Below are 16,199 nucleotides of genomic sequence, written 5' to 3' on the forward strand. Positions count from 1 at the left end.
TGTGCTCTGATAAAATTTTACTGATGGATGCTGAAATCTGAATTTTATATAATTTTGACATGTCACGAAATAATATTCTTTTTTGATTTTTTTCAACCGTTTAAAAACATAAAGTCATTCTCAGCTTGTAGGTCATACAAAAACAGGCATCGAGCTGGATGGTTAGTCCACGTGTGGTTAGGAGCTGTCATTTTTGTCACGCCCTCTCAGCAGGCTTGGGGGCCAGACTTGGCCGAGAGGCAGTTCCGGGCATCACGCAGTGTTGACCTGGGCCGGACCTTCCCTGGAGGCTGCTCCATCCAGGCCAGGAGAGGCCACGGAGATTTGTACTCGTGTTCAGGGCTGCGAGAAGGGACTCAAACGAAGGCGCTGCTGGGCGCCGGGGAAAGCTGAGGGCTGACAGGAAGGGACGCTGTCGGGCTCTTCAGAGAAGCTTCACAAATCCGGTGCACACCAGCTGGGGTTCAGGCGCTGTCAGGACTCCTGGAAGATTGTTTTCAAAATCATCTGCAGCAGGAAGAAAAGATACAAAAAGCCCAGAATTGGAGAGGCTCTTGTGAGGATCTCTGCGGAGGAATCTGATTAAAGAAACGCTGCGTTAGTGATCACAGAAATGTAACTTGAAGTGAGCGCTTTCCCACCTCTCCCCGGACACGTCCCAATAAAGCTCCCAACCGCACGCAGACTTTCCTCTGGCTCGAGGCCTGTATTTGTGTAACCCATGAGCTAAGAACAGCTTTACGTTTTTAAATGGTTGAAAAAAAAAATCAAAAAAGCCTATTTTGTCATGAAATGTAAAAATTATACAAAATTCAAATTTCAGCATCCATAAGTCAAGTTCTATTGGAGCACAGCTACGTTCATTTGTCTGCGAACTGTCTGTGGCAGCTTCTGAGCTACAGCGGCAGAGTGGGTAGTTGTGTCAGAGACATACGGTCCCCAAAACCTAAAATATTTACTTCTTACATTTTTTAAGAGATGCCATTTATGTGTGTTTGTTTTTTCCCAGTTAAAAAAAGTAATACATGGGAGCCAGCCCAGTGGCGCTCTGGTTAAGTTTGCACACTCCACTTCAGTGGCCAGGGGTTCGCCGGTTTAGATCACGGGTGTGGACATGGCACCGCTTGGCAAGCCATGCTGTGGCAGGTGTCCCACGTATAAAGTAGAGGAAGTGGGCACGGATGTTAACTCAGGGCCAATCTTCCTCAGCAAAAAGAGAAGGAGTGGCAGCAGATGTTAGCTCAAGGCTAATCTTCCTCAAAAAAAAAAAAAGAAAAGAAAGAAAAAGTAATACATCTTCGCAGTAGAAAATGTGGGCATGAATTTTTAAAATGCACTTGCAATACCGCTGGTAAATGGGTTTTTTCATGTACATACATGTGTGCCTCTAAGGGTCTAGCTGTCTATGTATTTAAAACTGGGAATACACTGGAACACCTGTTTCCTGTGTTTTTGCTCTCACATCTGAATCAACTTGACACATCCTAATTTTCACAAACTTCGTTTCATTAGCTGATTACATTGTAATTTAACCTCATTGGACACTTAGGTTGTTTCCAAGTTGTGAACATTAATAAAGCTTGGAGACCATCTTCGTGTGCTTCTCTGATTATCCTGAAGACAAATTCCAAGCAGCAGAATTACTGGGTCAGAGGGTTTGGCTCCACATTACCAGGCTGTGCTCCCACCAGCAGAACTGCAGAGGACTCCTTTCAATACCTCTTCACCAGTGCTGGGCGCAAGTCTAATTAGGACATTTCCAGGAGAGGTGGGAGAGGACTCTCATTTTCAGTTACATTTCCGTGATCACCGATGCAGTTTAATCTTCCCCCATGTTTAATGCATTTATATTTCTTCTTAAATTGTTTCTTATTCTTTGTCCATTCTCCCTATTTATTTCTGTTCTTAAAGGGAAATAAGAACTGTTCTTATTGATTTGAAGGTGCTCTTTATGTAGTAAAGATATTAACTTTGTGAATTAAAACCGAATGTTACAAAAGCTCCACTGAGGTGGCAGCTGATTAAAAAGCAAAGCTAAATCAGTGCCCACTTTCCCAGAAAAAAAGGAAAACAGTAGTAACTCTCTATCCGCCAGGACTGTGGCAAATATTTTTCCCAATTCATCCTTTGACTTTTAAAAGGCGTTCCCGTATTAAAATCGTAATGAACATTTGCGCAGCCAAATCCGCCCATCCGTTCCTGTCTGGAGCCGGCGTTTGCTCTCAGCTTACACAGAGACAGGGGAATTCCTCCTGTACCTGCCTCTCCCATCCACACCGAGGCCCCGTGCGGATCCCACCTGTGTGCCCAGGACCGGACTCTGCAGCTCCCCTTGGGCTATTTCAGAGGGAGGTGAGGGGTAGGAGGCAAGTGTCGCACGCAAAGCCCACCATCAGGTCCCACAGCCTCCTGGGTGCCAAAGAGCCAGCTGAGCGGCTCCTCTGTGCTCCCCACCTGCCCCCCTACTATGCGTCGGGGCTGTGACAGGACCCCTGGCATCCTCAGCGAAGGGACACATCCCACCTGGGTGAGCACGTAGTCCTTCTGGGTGAGGTTCCAAATGATCTCAAAGTGATCCACATCATCGAGTTCTTCAAACGAGGCTTTCCACCCTCCTCGGCGCAAAGCCTGGGTAGGAGACAGGAGGGCAGAGGAAGCATGAGGCTGCGGGAGAGGAGAGGGGCTCTCGCGTCATGCCTGCATAGGCCAGGTGCTCACTAAGTAATTGTTGACTGAATGACTGATGGTCTTAGGGTCCATTTGGGTAAGATAAAGAGGAAGATAATGAGACTGCATGACCCCTGACCTCCGGCCAAAATCAGGGTGCTGAGGGTACCTGATAAAACTCCCTGGACTGTCGGTGGTATTCGGGGGAGTCGTGTTGGCCCACAATCACCAGCACGGGGCAGGCTGCATCCACGGGCTGCGTCAGGGCGACCTCCAGGCACCGCTGTGGGCTGTTCCTCTGAGCATCCTCTCTGGTGCAGGGGGTGGGCATGGGTCAGCACAGAGAGAAGCCTTTGCTTCAGCCCTGGCCCTCCCCACAGGCTCCAGGCCAGCTGGGGGAGGTGGGGGTGAGTGACTCACAGGGTCATGAGGAGAGCCTCGTTCTCAGGGATGTGCATGATGGGCTCCAGGTCGTAGATCCCACTGACCAGGAAAAAGCCTGTGAAGGTGAAGAACAGCCACAGGGCCAGGCTGCAGGTAGGGCCAATGCTCCACCCAGGCCAGGCTTCATGCAGGCACAGGTGGGGCAAGATGGGGCCAGCCCAACTTCCAGTGCCAGAGGGACAAGACCAGCGTAGGGGGCAGAGAGGGAGCAAAGCGGGCCCTGCTCACAGGGCTCAAAACCCCCAGGTCAAGCCACTCACAGCTGCTGGGATTTCAAACAGCTGGTGCAGCCCCTCCGGCCATCAGGGGAGGGTGAAGGCTGCCCCGCCCGGCTGCAGTCCCCACAGAAACCTTTGAGGTTGGGTGTGGCTCCATGCTTGGTCCAGTTGGCTAGCAGCATCATGGCGGCCAGGTGGGCCCCAGCTGAGTGTCCACACAGGTAAATCCCCCTGGGACGGGTCAGAGCAGAGGACCAGATTTGAATTCAGTTTCCCCAAAGCATCAGGCCAGTATCAAGGAGTCCCAATTTGCCTTCTGCTCCACAGGCTAGAAAGGGAAGTTGGGCTGCATCCAAGGGGCTGAATCCTCTGTCCTCCCACCCAGCATCATCCGACAAAAGCAAAACCCGCAGTGACACCCACTCATTGCACGGATACCGCTTCTGGACAAACGCGATGCTCTGGGTCACCTGGTCCACCATCTGGTCCAGGGTGCCTGCAGAGAGCACGAGCTGGGTCAGGATCCACTGGGGCTCTCTCCCCTCCAAAGCCTACCAACCTTCGAACCTGCAAGACCACCCCCTTTACCTTTGGGGGCGATGTCATAAGACACTACCACCACGGCCACTCCCTGGGCTGTCAGTGGGCTGACCATGAAGGCCGACGAGTCTTTACTGCAGAAAGAGACAAAGATGCGACAACCGGAGGCAACGTGGCCACTACTGCTTCTGTGTCCTGTCCACCCCAGCACAGCCCCTCTCTGACCCCGTGTGGTATGGGGAAGGTGGGCTCTGTGCTTGCCACATCACGTGCTAGCTATGGGGCCTTGGGGACCTTATTTAACCTCTAAGCCTGGGTTTCTCATCTGTAAAATAGGGACAATCATCTTTTTTCTCTTAGGGTCTGCTTTTCGAGAACTGAAGGCGATCAGACACGTAGAGAGCCTCGCCTGGCAAAGGGCACAGGTGCGGCACATGTAGCCATGAGGATGAATCTGCCTGAAGGGCGGTGGGCCGGCACAGGCAGCTCCTTAGTAAGATCCTAGGGCACGGCGTCCTGAAGATCCCGAATACCCTGCTTGTCTGAGGGTCACCAGCTGTCCGGGGTTGCCCAGGACTCTCTTTTTAACACCGAAAGCCCCATATCCTGTGAAACACCCCCCGTCCCTACCAAACTGGGCTAGTTGGTCCCTGTGGCTTTCCCTTTGACTAGAGAGTAGACTGAATGTGTGTCTCACCAGGTACAGTGGGTTGAACAGTGCCCCCAAAAAGATATGTGCAAATCCTAACCCCCAGTACCAGTGAATGTGACCTTATTTGGAAATAGGGTCTACGCAGATGTAATTAAGAACCTTGAGGGCCGCCCCGTGGCTGAGTGGTTAAGTTCATGTGCTCCACTTTGGCGGCCCAGGGTTCACTGGTTCAGATCCCGGGCGTGGACCTAGCAGTGACTATCAAGTCATCCCACTTCCCCGACTTACCTTCCACTCTGCCAGTACCCTCCGTGGAAAAACACAAAGAAGGGCAAAGCTGCAAGAGACGGAGGAGGCTGGGCTGCGGCCGGGCGCCGGCAGTGCTCTGCCACGGGGCCACTGCGCCCCCCACTCACCCTCAGACTCGTCCTCAGGAAAGTAGATGTCCAGTCTCTCTCGTTCCCTGTCTCCGTAGGGGACGTGCAGCAGGCTCCCCCTGGCGGCCTGGGCCCTCTTGGTGGCTGTCTCGGGAGAGGGACAAATGTCTGTCATCACAACCTCAGGCAGCAGCACTTTCTATTGTGTTTCGGGTAGAAACCTCTTTGCTGAAGGCCCCATGGGTCGACCAGTCAGCTCCAGCCGCCGGTGTCCCGTGAGGGTCTGTGGTGGTTCCAAAGCTTCCACGTGTGTGTCGCTCCACAGACCAGACCGCCTTACCCAGGTGGGGCCAATGCTATCTGCCAACGTCTGTCACTAAGTGAGAGCTCTAGTTCTGACCGGCACTGGCGGACACCCCTTATCACATGCTTGTATGGGCCTCACACTGTGCTACGTGCTCCGGGAAGAATGACCTTTTCAAAGCACTTGGAAAAGTAATCTAGGGAAACAAGGGGTGGGCTCCCTTGAAATAAATAGATAACGAGACAATATGAATATATAACTGAGTGCCACGATGGGAGGGGTCCGAGTGATGTGAGAACCGGCTGAGACTTGGGTGGAGAAGAAGGAGGAAGGGCATTATGAGAGAAATAAAGGGGCCGGCCCCGAGGTATAGTGGTTAAGTTCACTGGCTCAGGGTTTGCAGGTTCGGATCCCAGGTACAGACCTACACAGCACTCATCAAGCCATGCTGCGGTAGTGTCCCACATACAAAATAGAGGAAGACTGGCACAGATGTTAGCTCAGGGACAATCCTCCTCAAGCAAAAAGAGGAGGATTAGCAAAAAACGTTAGCTTAGGGCCAATCTTCCTCACCAAAAAAAGAGAGAGAGAGAAATAAATACCTCAGGCAGAGGTGTAGAGGTGGGAGGGGATTCTTATATTTACATTGCAGTAAAAATGCCCCAAATGCTCCCCCAACAATCACTGAAACCCTGGCAGCTTAGCTCCCCCAACACTGGGCACTGGGGAGAGCGTAAATTGGTAAGCTCTTCTGGAGGGCAACTTGGCCGTATGTATCAAAGGCCAAGAACATCACACTCCTTGGTGCATTCGTCCCTATCTATACATTTATTACAGGGAAATAGCCAGAAATATTCCCAGGGACCTGTTGTGAAGATGCCCACACTAGTACCATTTATAATAGCAAAAGATCGGGCACAGCCCAGTGACCTGTGGTAGGACACTGCTTAAATACTTTACGGTATATCCCCTTTCTCTGAATTATTTTTTATGCCAGCATTCATCCATCCTTGACATATTTTCCACCTGGTTTACTGTCTGTCTGTGCCCTCACCAGGACAGGAGCTCTGTGAAGACAAGGGCTTTGCTTTGCCCTCCTCTGTAAACCCAGGACCTGACACACGGTAAGCACTTAAAAAAAAAATTGTGTGGGAAAAGAAAAAAGAAAAAGGAAAGTACGTAACCAATAAACATTTCAATAAGCAGGGCTGGGTCAATTGAGTATCCAAATGGAAAAGGAAGTTTCTTGACCCCAACTTCACACCAGGTGGGCGACAGGGTCTAAATGTGAGAGAGAAGACAACAAAGCTCCTAGAAAGGAAAATAGATCCTCATGACCTCGGAACAGGCAAAGATTGCATAACCTGGACCTAAAATGCACTAATGACAAAGGAAAAGCTGGAGTATTTCAGGACGTAAAGGGCGAAAACAGGATGCAAACTCCATGTAGTATGACCAGCTCCCTTTCAGCCGGACAGCTCAAGGCCCAGAGAAATAAAAACCGTGGTATATGCTAAGCCTCCCATGTGCCAAAGTCGGGGACCAGGCTGCCTTTGCAGGACAGGCAAAGTGGCTGCAAAACCAGTTTTGCCATCACTGACCATGTCTGCCCACCCCCCTGCCCTTGGAGTGAGGGCACAAGGCTGGGGGGCAGCTTCTTAGGAGAGACGTGGCAGGCTGCGCTCCGGGGGCCCCCACTCCCTTTCCCACAGAGGCGTCAGGAGAGACTTCTCGTCTCCTAAACCTTCAACCGACTAGCTGCTCAGAGCCTGACATGTGACTTCTGCAAGGACCTAACGACCGGAACGAGAGAGGCTCCACGCGGGTCCACGTGCCACGCTGGGTGCAGACCACTCTGCAGGACACGCTTAGTAGAGTCGACCTATTGCTAGATAGATAAGTTTTAACTAGTTAGAACCATGAGATTCTGTTAAGCGAATCAGATATATTGCATTTGTTATTATAATTTAAAGTGTTTTTTAAGAATTAAACACATTTTGTAAATCGTGTTTAAACGTTTAGGGGAATTTAATCTGCGAAAATTAAGAGCTGAGAATTAATTAACAAATAAGTGAATGCCATTAATTTTTCTTATGCAGAAATAATGTTTATACGGTTAAAAAAAATACACAACAGCCTCTTCAGTGAAATGCTCCCTCCCCTCTGCTATCTGCCTAGCTCTCCGCCCCAGCCACAGGGACCCCCACTAACATGATACAGAGTCTCCCTCCCTTTAACCCAAATCGCAGCATGTTAAAGGCATTTCTGCCCGGCTGTTTCACTTAACATCTCTGGAAGAGCTTTCCCAACCAGTCCACAGAGAGCTTCCTCATTCTTTTTTTTTTTTTTTTTTGAGGAAGATTAGCCCTGAGCTAACTGTTGCCAATCCTCCTCTTTTTGCTGAGGAAGACTGGCCCTGAGCTAACCTCTGTGCCCATCTTCCTCTTACTTTATACGTGGGACACCTACCACAGCACGGCTTGCTAAGCAGTGCCATGTCTGCACCCGGGATCCAAACCAGTGAACCCTGGGCTGCCGAAGCAGAAAGTGCGTACCTAACTGCTGTGCCACTGGGCCGGCCCTCTTTTCTTTTTTGAAACAGTTACTTGGTATTCCATCCTACGGCTGCACGTTAACCTATTTAACCAGTGGCACCAGTTGCTTAGGACAAACAACCATGTCCAGTCATCAGGAAATTCTCTTGGCTCTCCCTCCTCCGGATTACCCTGAATCCGGAGTCTCCTCCCCACCCTCACTGAGACCACCCGGGATCCCTCTTCACCTCTCCCCTGGAAGGCGGCGACAGCCACTCTGCTGCTTCCATAGGACTCCCTACGGCCACGGGTGTGAGCCAGCTGGAATGGGCATCCCGTCCCATCGCTCCAAGGCTCAAAGCCACCCGGGGCTCCCGTCTTAGTCCGCTCCGGCCGCCATAACAAAATGCCACAGAGTAAGGGTCTTAAACCGCATACACTGATGTCTCACAGTTCAAGCTGAAGGCGGAAGGAGGGTTGGGGGTGAGGGCGCTTCCCCTGGGCGGCAGACGGCCGCCTTCTTGCTGCATGCTCGCATGGCCTCCTCTGTGTGTGTGCATGCGGCTCTCTCCCTCCCGGGAGCCAGGCTCTCTGACGTCTCTTCCAATAGCCCTTAAGGATCAGGACTCCACCTTTATGACCTCGTTTAACATTAATCACTTCCTTAGAGGCCCCACCTCCAAACACAGCCACTCAGGGGGCTAGGTCTTCAACATGTGAACGGGGGGGGGGGGTACACAAAGATTCAGTCCCTCACCGCTCCCACACTCCCCCAAAGGCCCTGCAGCTCTACAGAATCCACTCTCCCCTGTTCACCTTCTCCGAGGGGCGACCCCCGACCACCCTCACACCCACGCTCTGCCATCCCCTCCCCTGCTCCGGGTCTCCCATAGCACGTGCTCCTTCTGACAGGCGGTGACGTTTCCTTCTGCCTTATGTGACTGTCTATCATCTTCCCCTGCCCACCAAGAGTCACAGTGATACAGGAGCAGGGGTCGGTCTGTTTTGCTCACGGACAGGTCACATGCGCATAGATGGGTGGCCTGCACAGGTCAGGCATCCAATAAATATCAGTTGAATGGATCAAGAGACGATGAACCAGTCTGTACCGAGAGGCATCTGGGCTCAGCTATCACAAACAACCCTGCCACGAAGAGCCTTGCACAGGCATTATGACACACGTGCACACGGATCCGTAGGACGTGCTCTAGGCAGTGGAATTTCTGGACCAAGCGGTCCATTCATTTGTCATTTTGAGGTCACTGCCCATTGCCTGCCATGGGGGTTTGCCACCTACCCACCCACGAGCACAGTGAGAAGATGTTTGTGCCTGACAAGCTCAGCAACAGAGTGCGTTCATCAAAAGGTAGCCATCTACTTAGCACAAGAGTCCTTAAAGTACAGGTGGACCAGCTAGATTCATCTGGTGCAAAAACTAGGAAACTGATCTTGAAATTGACATTCTAAATTGAAGAGCAATTAAAACCAAGCGGCTGTAGGATGCATGACCCGGACAAGTTTCCCTGAGATGTTAAAAACTCAGCTGAACCTGAGAAGGAGAAATCGCTTCTCTCTAGGAGGTGGCCCGGTGGGTGGCGGCAGGCTGCTTTCTGTCTCTATGGATTTACCATTCTGCACATTTCATATACATGGAAGCATATATACGTGGCTTTTGTGCCTGGCTTCTTTCACTCAGTATAATGTTTTCAAGGTCCATCCATGTTCTAGCATGTACCAGAACTTCACTCCTGATTATGGCCAAATGCTATTCCACTGTATGGACATACCACATTTTGTCTGTGCATTCATCCAATGATGGACATTTGGGCTGTTTCCGCCTTTGGGCAACTGTGAGTAACGCTGCTATGAGCAAGTGTATCTAAGTACCTATTTTGAATTCTTTTGGATTAGAATGAATTTTTAATGTTTTTTAATCTATTAAAAACAGGATTGCCGGGCTGGCCCCATGGCCTAGTGGTTATGTTCACGCACTCCACTTCGGCAGCCCAGGATTTTGCTGGTTCGGATCCCAGGCACGGACATGGCATGGCTCGTCAGACCATGCTGAGGCGGTCTCCCATACAGCACAACCAGAAGGACCTACAACTAGAATATACAACTATGTACTGGGGGGGCTTTGGGGAGAAGAAGAAGAAGAAGAAGAAAAAAAAAAAAGAAGATTGGCAACAGATGCTAGCTCAGGTGCCAATCTTACAAAAAAACAAAAAAAAAAACAGGATTGCACATTACAAATACAGAATGCTTTCTCCTAGGAGAAAAAAAGAGACCAAAGAAACCACGTCAAAATGTTAACAATGGGTGGTGGAATTATTGATGGTTTTATTTTTAAAAATCTTTTTCAGTAAGCATACGCTCCTTTTGTAATCAGAAAACAACTGTTACCTGAACATAGCCAACTGCAGACAGTGCGGAGCCGGGCCACTTAACGTGCGGTCTGCAGATAGGGGAGCTGTCCCCGTTTGCCGCTGGTCCACGTTGAGCTCAGTGCACAAGGCGGCCGTGAGCATTTGCAATATATACAGTTTGGTAGAACGGCTTTGTCTCTTGAACTTAATAATAAGAAATTAGGGCTTTCAAACAAAAACTTGTACGTGAATGTTCACGGCAGCATTATTCACAATAACCAAAAGGTGGAAACAGCCCAAATGTCCGTCAACAGATGAACGGGTAAAAAAGATACACGTCCACCATGGAATAGCATTCAGCCATGAAAAGGAATGAAGGACTGACATATCCTAGAACGTGGATGGACCTCCAAAACATTACGATGCCAGGGGAAGAAGCCAGACCCCAAAGGCCACATATGTGTGGTTCCATTTATACGAAATGTCCAGAATAGGCAAATCCAGAGACAGAGAGCAGTGAGCAGTTGCAGGGGTTGGGGGCAGGGGGAATAGGGAGCCACTGCTTAACAGGTGGGCTTCCCTGTGGGGGGATGAAAGTGTTTTAGAAATAGAGGTGATGGTCGCACAACATTGTAAATGTACTAAGTGCTACTGAATTGCACTCTTTAAAATGGGTAAAGCGGTAAATTTCATGTTCTGTGTATTTTACCACAATAAAACAGAACTGGGGGTTGTATTTTGTGTGCGTTTGTTTTGCTTCTTTCATTTTTCTGTTGGAGAGGAAAAATCGGAGACGGTGGGGGGGCCCCCCCCCCGAGACCCTCTCAGAAGCAGAGGCTGCCGGTCACGGGGCCCCACCCACCTCGCTGGCGGCTGGTCCTCCTGGGGGGAGGCGTGGTTCGGGGGACTACGAGTTCAGATGTGCACCCGTCACGGGGTTTAGGCAAGCTGCTGGACCTGCAGAGGCGAGACCCCCTGACTGTGGTTCTCTCTCTCTCTACTTGTGTAGTTTATTGTACAATATATTTTTACTAAGAATCTTGGTAAAACAAGTTTAAAAACTGGTAGAGGAGCCACCAGGTGGCGTAGCGGTTAAGTTCGCAGGCTCTGCTTTGACAGCCAGGGGTTCACTGGTTGGGATCCTGGGCGTGGACCTAGACACTGCTCATCAAGTTATGCTGCGAAGGCATCCCACAGAGAAAAACTAGAAGGACTTATAACTATGATGCCTAACTATGTACTGGGGCTTTGGGGAGAAGAAAAAAAAGAGGAAGATTGGCAACAGATGTTAGCTCAGGGCCAAACTTTCCCAGCAAAAAAAAAAGCTAAATGAGTCTCCAGCCAGTTTTATAACCCAGGAATATTTTTCTCAAGGACCTGGGAGCCATCTCTTTGAAATGTAATCATCAAGGAAGATAGCGCCCCACCCCTCCTATCTGTCCTGTCCTGGCCATGCATCCCCACCCCACCCGACCCCCACCCGCTCCCACGCCCACCTCTGCCTCACCATTACCATTCCACCGGAGGAATGCAGGCTCCTGGCTAACTTATGCAGGGGTCAAATTGCCTCTCAGTCATAAAGATGCGAAAGGTTTCTTTTTCCTCTGGATAAAGGCAGTTTGCAAGCACAGATGGCCACCCTAAATACCAGGTGGATTTAGGATGGACTAGTGTGGCAGATGGTGCTGCCAGGTCCCCGTGCTTGAGGACAGGCATGTTGATCTTGACAGCAGGTACGCAAGGGGGGCATCTGCCCGGCCACATAATAGGGTGAGATTTCTTCCTGGCTTTGCAGTCTCTGCAGCGGCTTGCCTGTGATGCGCATGGCAGTTTGGTTTAATCTTTACTCAATAATAAAACATATTTTCTTTCCCCTCCGCCTTTCTGGGTGGGCAGGAGGCTTTTTCATCATTTCCACTTTACATTCCCGGCCGCCTCCTGTGAGTCTGATTCCAAGGAGGCAATCTCCAGGCCACAGGCAGCACTGGGGAGGTCGGGGGCACTCTGCCAGGAGAGGCCGGCTGGTGGGCAGGTACTGACCTGCCGGCCGCCATCACCCTGTCAACCTGCTCCCCCCTCTTACCCGGGAGCTGAGCGTGAGCCTGAGTAAGTCAGCCTCATGGAGCAGGGCCTGGACCGGGGTGGGGTGAGTTTGTGCACAATGGGGCAGAGGGAGGGGGGACCAAAAAACTCAGTAATGAAGATCGCATGGGCTCAACGTTTGTGTCCCCCAAAGGCATATGGTGAAATCTTACCCCTAATGCGATGTCATCAGGAGGCGGGGCCCTAGGGGGGGCAATCAGGTTGAGATGAGAGCCTGAGGGTGGGGTCCCTGCGATGGGATTAGTGCCCTTATGAGGAGAGGAAGAGACCCCAGAGCTCGCTGTCTGCCACATGAGGACACAGAGGGAGGGCAGCCGTCTGCAGCCAGGAAGAGACCCCTCGCCACGAACTGAATCTCTGGCACCTTGATTTTGCCCTTCCTGGACTCCGGAACCGTGAGAGATAGATTCCTACTGTTCCAGCCACCCAGTCCGTGGCATTTCGTTACGGCAGCCCAAACTGACCAATGCAAAGACAAATTATATTTGAATGCAATTAAAAAAAATCAAAACTAATGCCAAAAAGTCCATGACGAACAAAGTGTCAACATTTTAAATAGAGACAGCTCCAACCCTGCACACGCGGGGCTCTGCTCATTCGCCCGGCCGACTGCCCCCTGTTATCGGGCTCTGTTCTTCATCTGAGAAAAGGCTTCTGCACCTGCAGCACCCCTGGGCCAGCTGGAGCCTCGACACAAGGAAGCGGGGTGGAGTGGACACTTGAAGCTGTCCGCAGGGCTTATGGAGAGGAGCTACCAAAGAGAGGCCCCGAGGGCTCCAGGCGGCACACTCTTCTTAGAGCGAGTCCCTCTCTCAACGGGGGCAGCCCTTTTCTCCCTCAAGACCATTAAGATGGACAAACAGGTTTCTGCAGGCTCAGGTAGGTTTCACTGCACACTCAAATATTTATTGAGCAAATAAAGACGCATTTGGCACAGAGCTGGGCACAGAAGGGGACTCTGAAGAGCCCAGGGAACAGCTCCGCCCCGCAGGTATCGGGACAGGGAGGGGGCTGGAATGTGCTGGGACAAACCTCCGCAAGCCTGTTCCCCTCGCTGGCTTATGTCAGTGTCGAGATGCACCAGGCGTGGGAGTTCTGTTCACTCTGCCGAAACACAGCATTTGCCAACACCCCATTTTCCCACTGAGGGGAGGGGCTGCCTGCCTTCTCACCCACACTTCCTCGGGGGAACCGCTGCCCCAGCCTGGCTCCAACACTTCACCGAGTGTGAAAATCACATGGTCGCACTCCGGAGACACAGGGCGGGGGTGGACATGACCCTTGGGGCTTCAGAGCTTACAGGTTCCCAAGCCCTGATTTCTTGAAAGAAAAAGAAAGGCTTCTTTGCTTTTTTATAAATAGCAACATCCCACGTTCAGCAGCCAAATGGGAGGCCTTCCTTTTTCCACCCACCTCCCTGTGCCCCTGTGGTATGTGGCCTTAAGGGCCCGGGCCGCTTGGTGGGGCAGGAGGGGAGGTGGGAGGTGGTCGCCTGGGCCTCTCCTGTCTCTGGTCGTCCTGCAGCGAGAGCTCCTGGATGCCTGGCCTGGAGCAGACGAGGCTTCTGCAGGGCCTGGACTTTGGGACTGCCCAGGAGAGCGGCTCCTCCCCGCCCCGGCCTTCTGAACCACTGCCACATGCTGAAGTCCACCCGGAGCAGCCACGAGAGTCCCCCAGTACCCTCGTCTCCTATCTGTGAGTAGGTCCTCAGGGTCTCCTCTGCTCCCCGTCGGACGACCCAGCCGCTGGGGCTGTACTGAATCTCTAGCTCCTAGGGGACACAGATACAAGCTCCCATAAGGCCTTTGTTCTCCACAGTGTGCACCCCCACCCCCCACCCCTGTGGCACGCCTGGATGCTCCTCTCCGCCTTGAGAAGCCTCCTCCCCAATATCTCAGGCTCTCACAGATGCCCTCAGCTTCCTTCAAGGCCCTCCAGTCTCCAGGCTGGCAACGTGCTCCCCACTCTCCCCCCCACTAATTAATTAGGGGCTTCAGATACAACGTTGCAGATGTTCTCAGATCTGTGGTCTAGAGTGACAGCCATGCCTTTAACCAGCAGACAGCCTTAACAGAGAGATGAGGTCCCGTAAATGTGTCCCAGTTAGTGCCACTGATGAGGATTTTAGGCTGGTTACTTTTAAAACTACAGATGAGAAGCAGGCTCTGAGGACTGGAATTTGCTTGCTCTTTGAGAGATATTTGCATTTGTGACGGAAGGGGGGATGACCTTTTAGGGACCTGAAATTGGCCGCCCCAGGATATGTCTCTTTGGCATCGGGATTGTTTGGAGCTGATTGCTTTTGATAAACTGGGACAGGGAGGGAGGCTCTGAGGAATGGAACTTGCCCTTGTTGGGACACATTTATATTTGTAAGGTAAATCTCTATCTGTAAAAGGTGGCTCCCTCTCTGTACCAGGAAGAAGAAGACAGATGACCTTGTCCCTAGAAACTCTTAATGGGGAAGGCAAGAACTTAAGTTGGTTGCTGTCTGGCAATCTCATGTAACTGATTTAGGGTGGTTGCTTCTGACCTTTACTTAATCCGATTTGATTCTTACCTAAAAGTCATGGGATCATCCAATGACCAGAGCCCACCTGCACTGATACCATCTTAACTTTTTCCATGTTCTTCCCTTTGTCTTGTAAAGAGATGACTCACATACCCATGCCTTATAAAATTGGCCCTAACCCTCAACTCGGGGCAGCAGCAGTGGCTCGTCCTGCCCGTGGGCCCTGTCCCCATGCTATTCCACACTATTCTCTAAATACAAGAGCACTACTGCCAGATCTTGAGAGTCCAAGAAATCTTTCTTTCGACTCCTCGGCTCACCGACCCCGCATCACCACCACGGGCGCCACTCCTACGGCAGCGAAGATCTGGGGGCCAGGGAGCAGGGTGGCCACTGCAGAGAAAGAGTCATGGAGCTGATGTTCCCTGACGTACGATTCTGACTGCGGGAGGACACAGCACAGTCAAAGGCGCAGAGGTGAGGGGGAAGGGATCAAAGGTCAGTCTGGAAACGCTGACTGGGCAGACTGCGGAAACAGAGGTGAGGCTGAGAAGCAGGGGGTGGAGGAAGGAGAGTCTTGGACATCAGGCTAAGATGTTCAGACTTAACACAGAATGTAACGAGGAACCAGGTTTTGGAGAAAGGGCTCAAAGGCACAAGAGAACGGATGAAGCCTGCACGGGGAAATTTGAAGACAGGGTGTCTTGGGCTCTGGCGTCAGGGTGCCATCCAAGCTCCATCACTTACAGGCTGTTTTACTCTGGGCAACTTACTACAGTCTCTGGGTCTGAGCTCCCTCTGTATAATCTGTGTAATAACAACAGCAGCCTCACAAGGTTAAAAGGATCGGGCGTGTAAACGAAGCAAAGCTAATCACTCAAATGTGGGCTACCTCCTCCTCCCGATCAGCAGCCTTCTTGGCCAGGGGTCTTTGGATCTGTTCAATCTGTGCCTGTAAATGTTATTCCTGTAGGATGTTTACAGCCATACTTTGCACTCTGTGACTATCATCATCTTTATTGCCATGATTTATGATAATGATACTGGAATAGGTTTCTGAGAGTCCTCTGATATTGTAGAGGCGTGTGTGTGTGACACAGAGACAGACAGAGAATGGGATTTCTTGGGGGCAGGATCCATAACTTTCCTCAGATTCTCAGATGTGTCCATGAGCAGAAAAAGAACTACTGCCTGAAATGCAGGAAAACTAGTTAAGTGGGAAATTGTACCTGAATGATAATCATAACAAGTGCTTTGCATATGTTGTTTCTAACCTTCACAACCACCCCTAAATAAATAATACCAGTCTTTCTGCATCCTTCACGGTCTGGCACATTCTCCATACTCATTGTGTAACCTGAGATTAACATCAGAACTCCGACCCCAACCGCCTTTGGGTTTACAGATATTAACATAGCCAGGGCTTCAATTTTCTCCACCCTTAACATCAGACTAACGAAAGCCTGCCTGTGGCGAGAAGTA

General features: G+C 51.0%; 1 protein-coding gene across 5 annotated transcripts in view; it reads right to left on the reverse strand.

The window, feature by feature from the left end:
* The window catches only part of AFMID (arylformamidase), an 18,102-nt gene continuing 1,903 nt past the window's right edge, over positions 1–16,199 (reverse strand). For 2 of the 5 annotated variants that reach the window (XM_023651910.2, XM_001491048.7), the window contains exons 2-11: positions 13,886–13,976; positions 4,938–5,042; positions 4,810–4,858; positions 3,918–4,003; positions 3,753–3,825; positions 3,463–3,560; positions 3,088–3,166; positions 2,837–2,978; positions 2,524–2,628; positions 1–507 (exon numbers count right to left, since the gene is read on the reverse strand). In XM_023651910.2, coding sequence (XP_023507678.1) covers positions 475–507; positions 2,524–2,628; positions 2,837–2,978; positions 3,088–3,166; positions 3,463–3,560; positions 3,753–3,825; positions 3,918–4,003; positions 4,810–4,858; positions 4,938–5,042; positions 13,886–13,976 — 861 coding nt within the window. In that variant the 3' untranslated portion in view covers positions 1–474. Of the gene's footprint in view, positions 508–2,523; positions 2,629–2,836; positions 2,979–3,087; positions 3,167–3,462; positions 3,561–3,752; positions 3,826–3,917; positions 4,004–4,809; positions 5,043–10,964; positions 11,060–13,885; positions 13,977–16,199 lie in introns of all 5 variants that reach the window. The other 3 variants (XM_023651907.2, XM_023651908.2, XM_014738295.3) reach the window with 3 other exon arrangements.

Source organism: Equus caballus, chromosome 11 (genome assembly GCF_041296265.1).
Source record: "Equus caballus isolate H_3958 breed thoroughbred chromosome 11, TB-T2T, whole genome shotgun sequence".
In the NCBI taxonomy this organism is placed as follows: domain Eukaryota; kingdom Metazoa; phylum Chordata; class Mammalia; order Perissodactyla; family Equidae; genus Equus; species Equus caballus.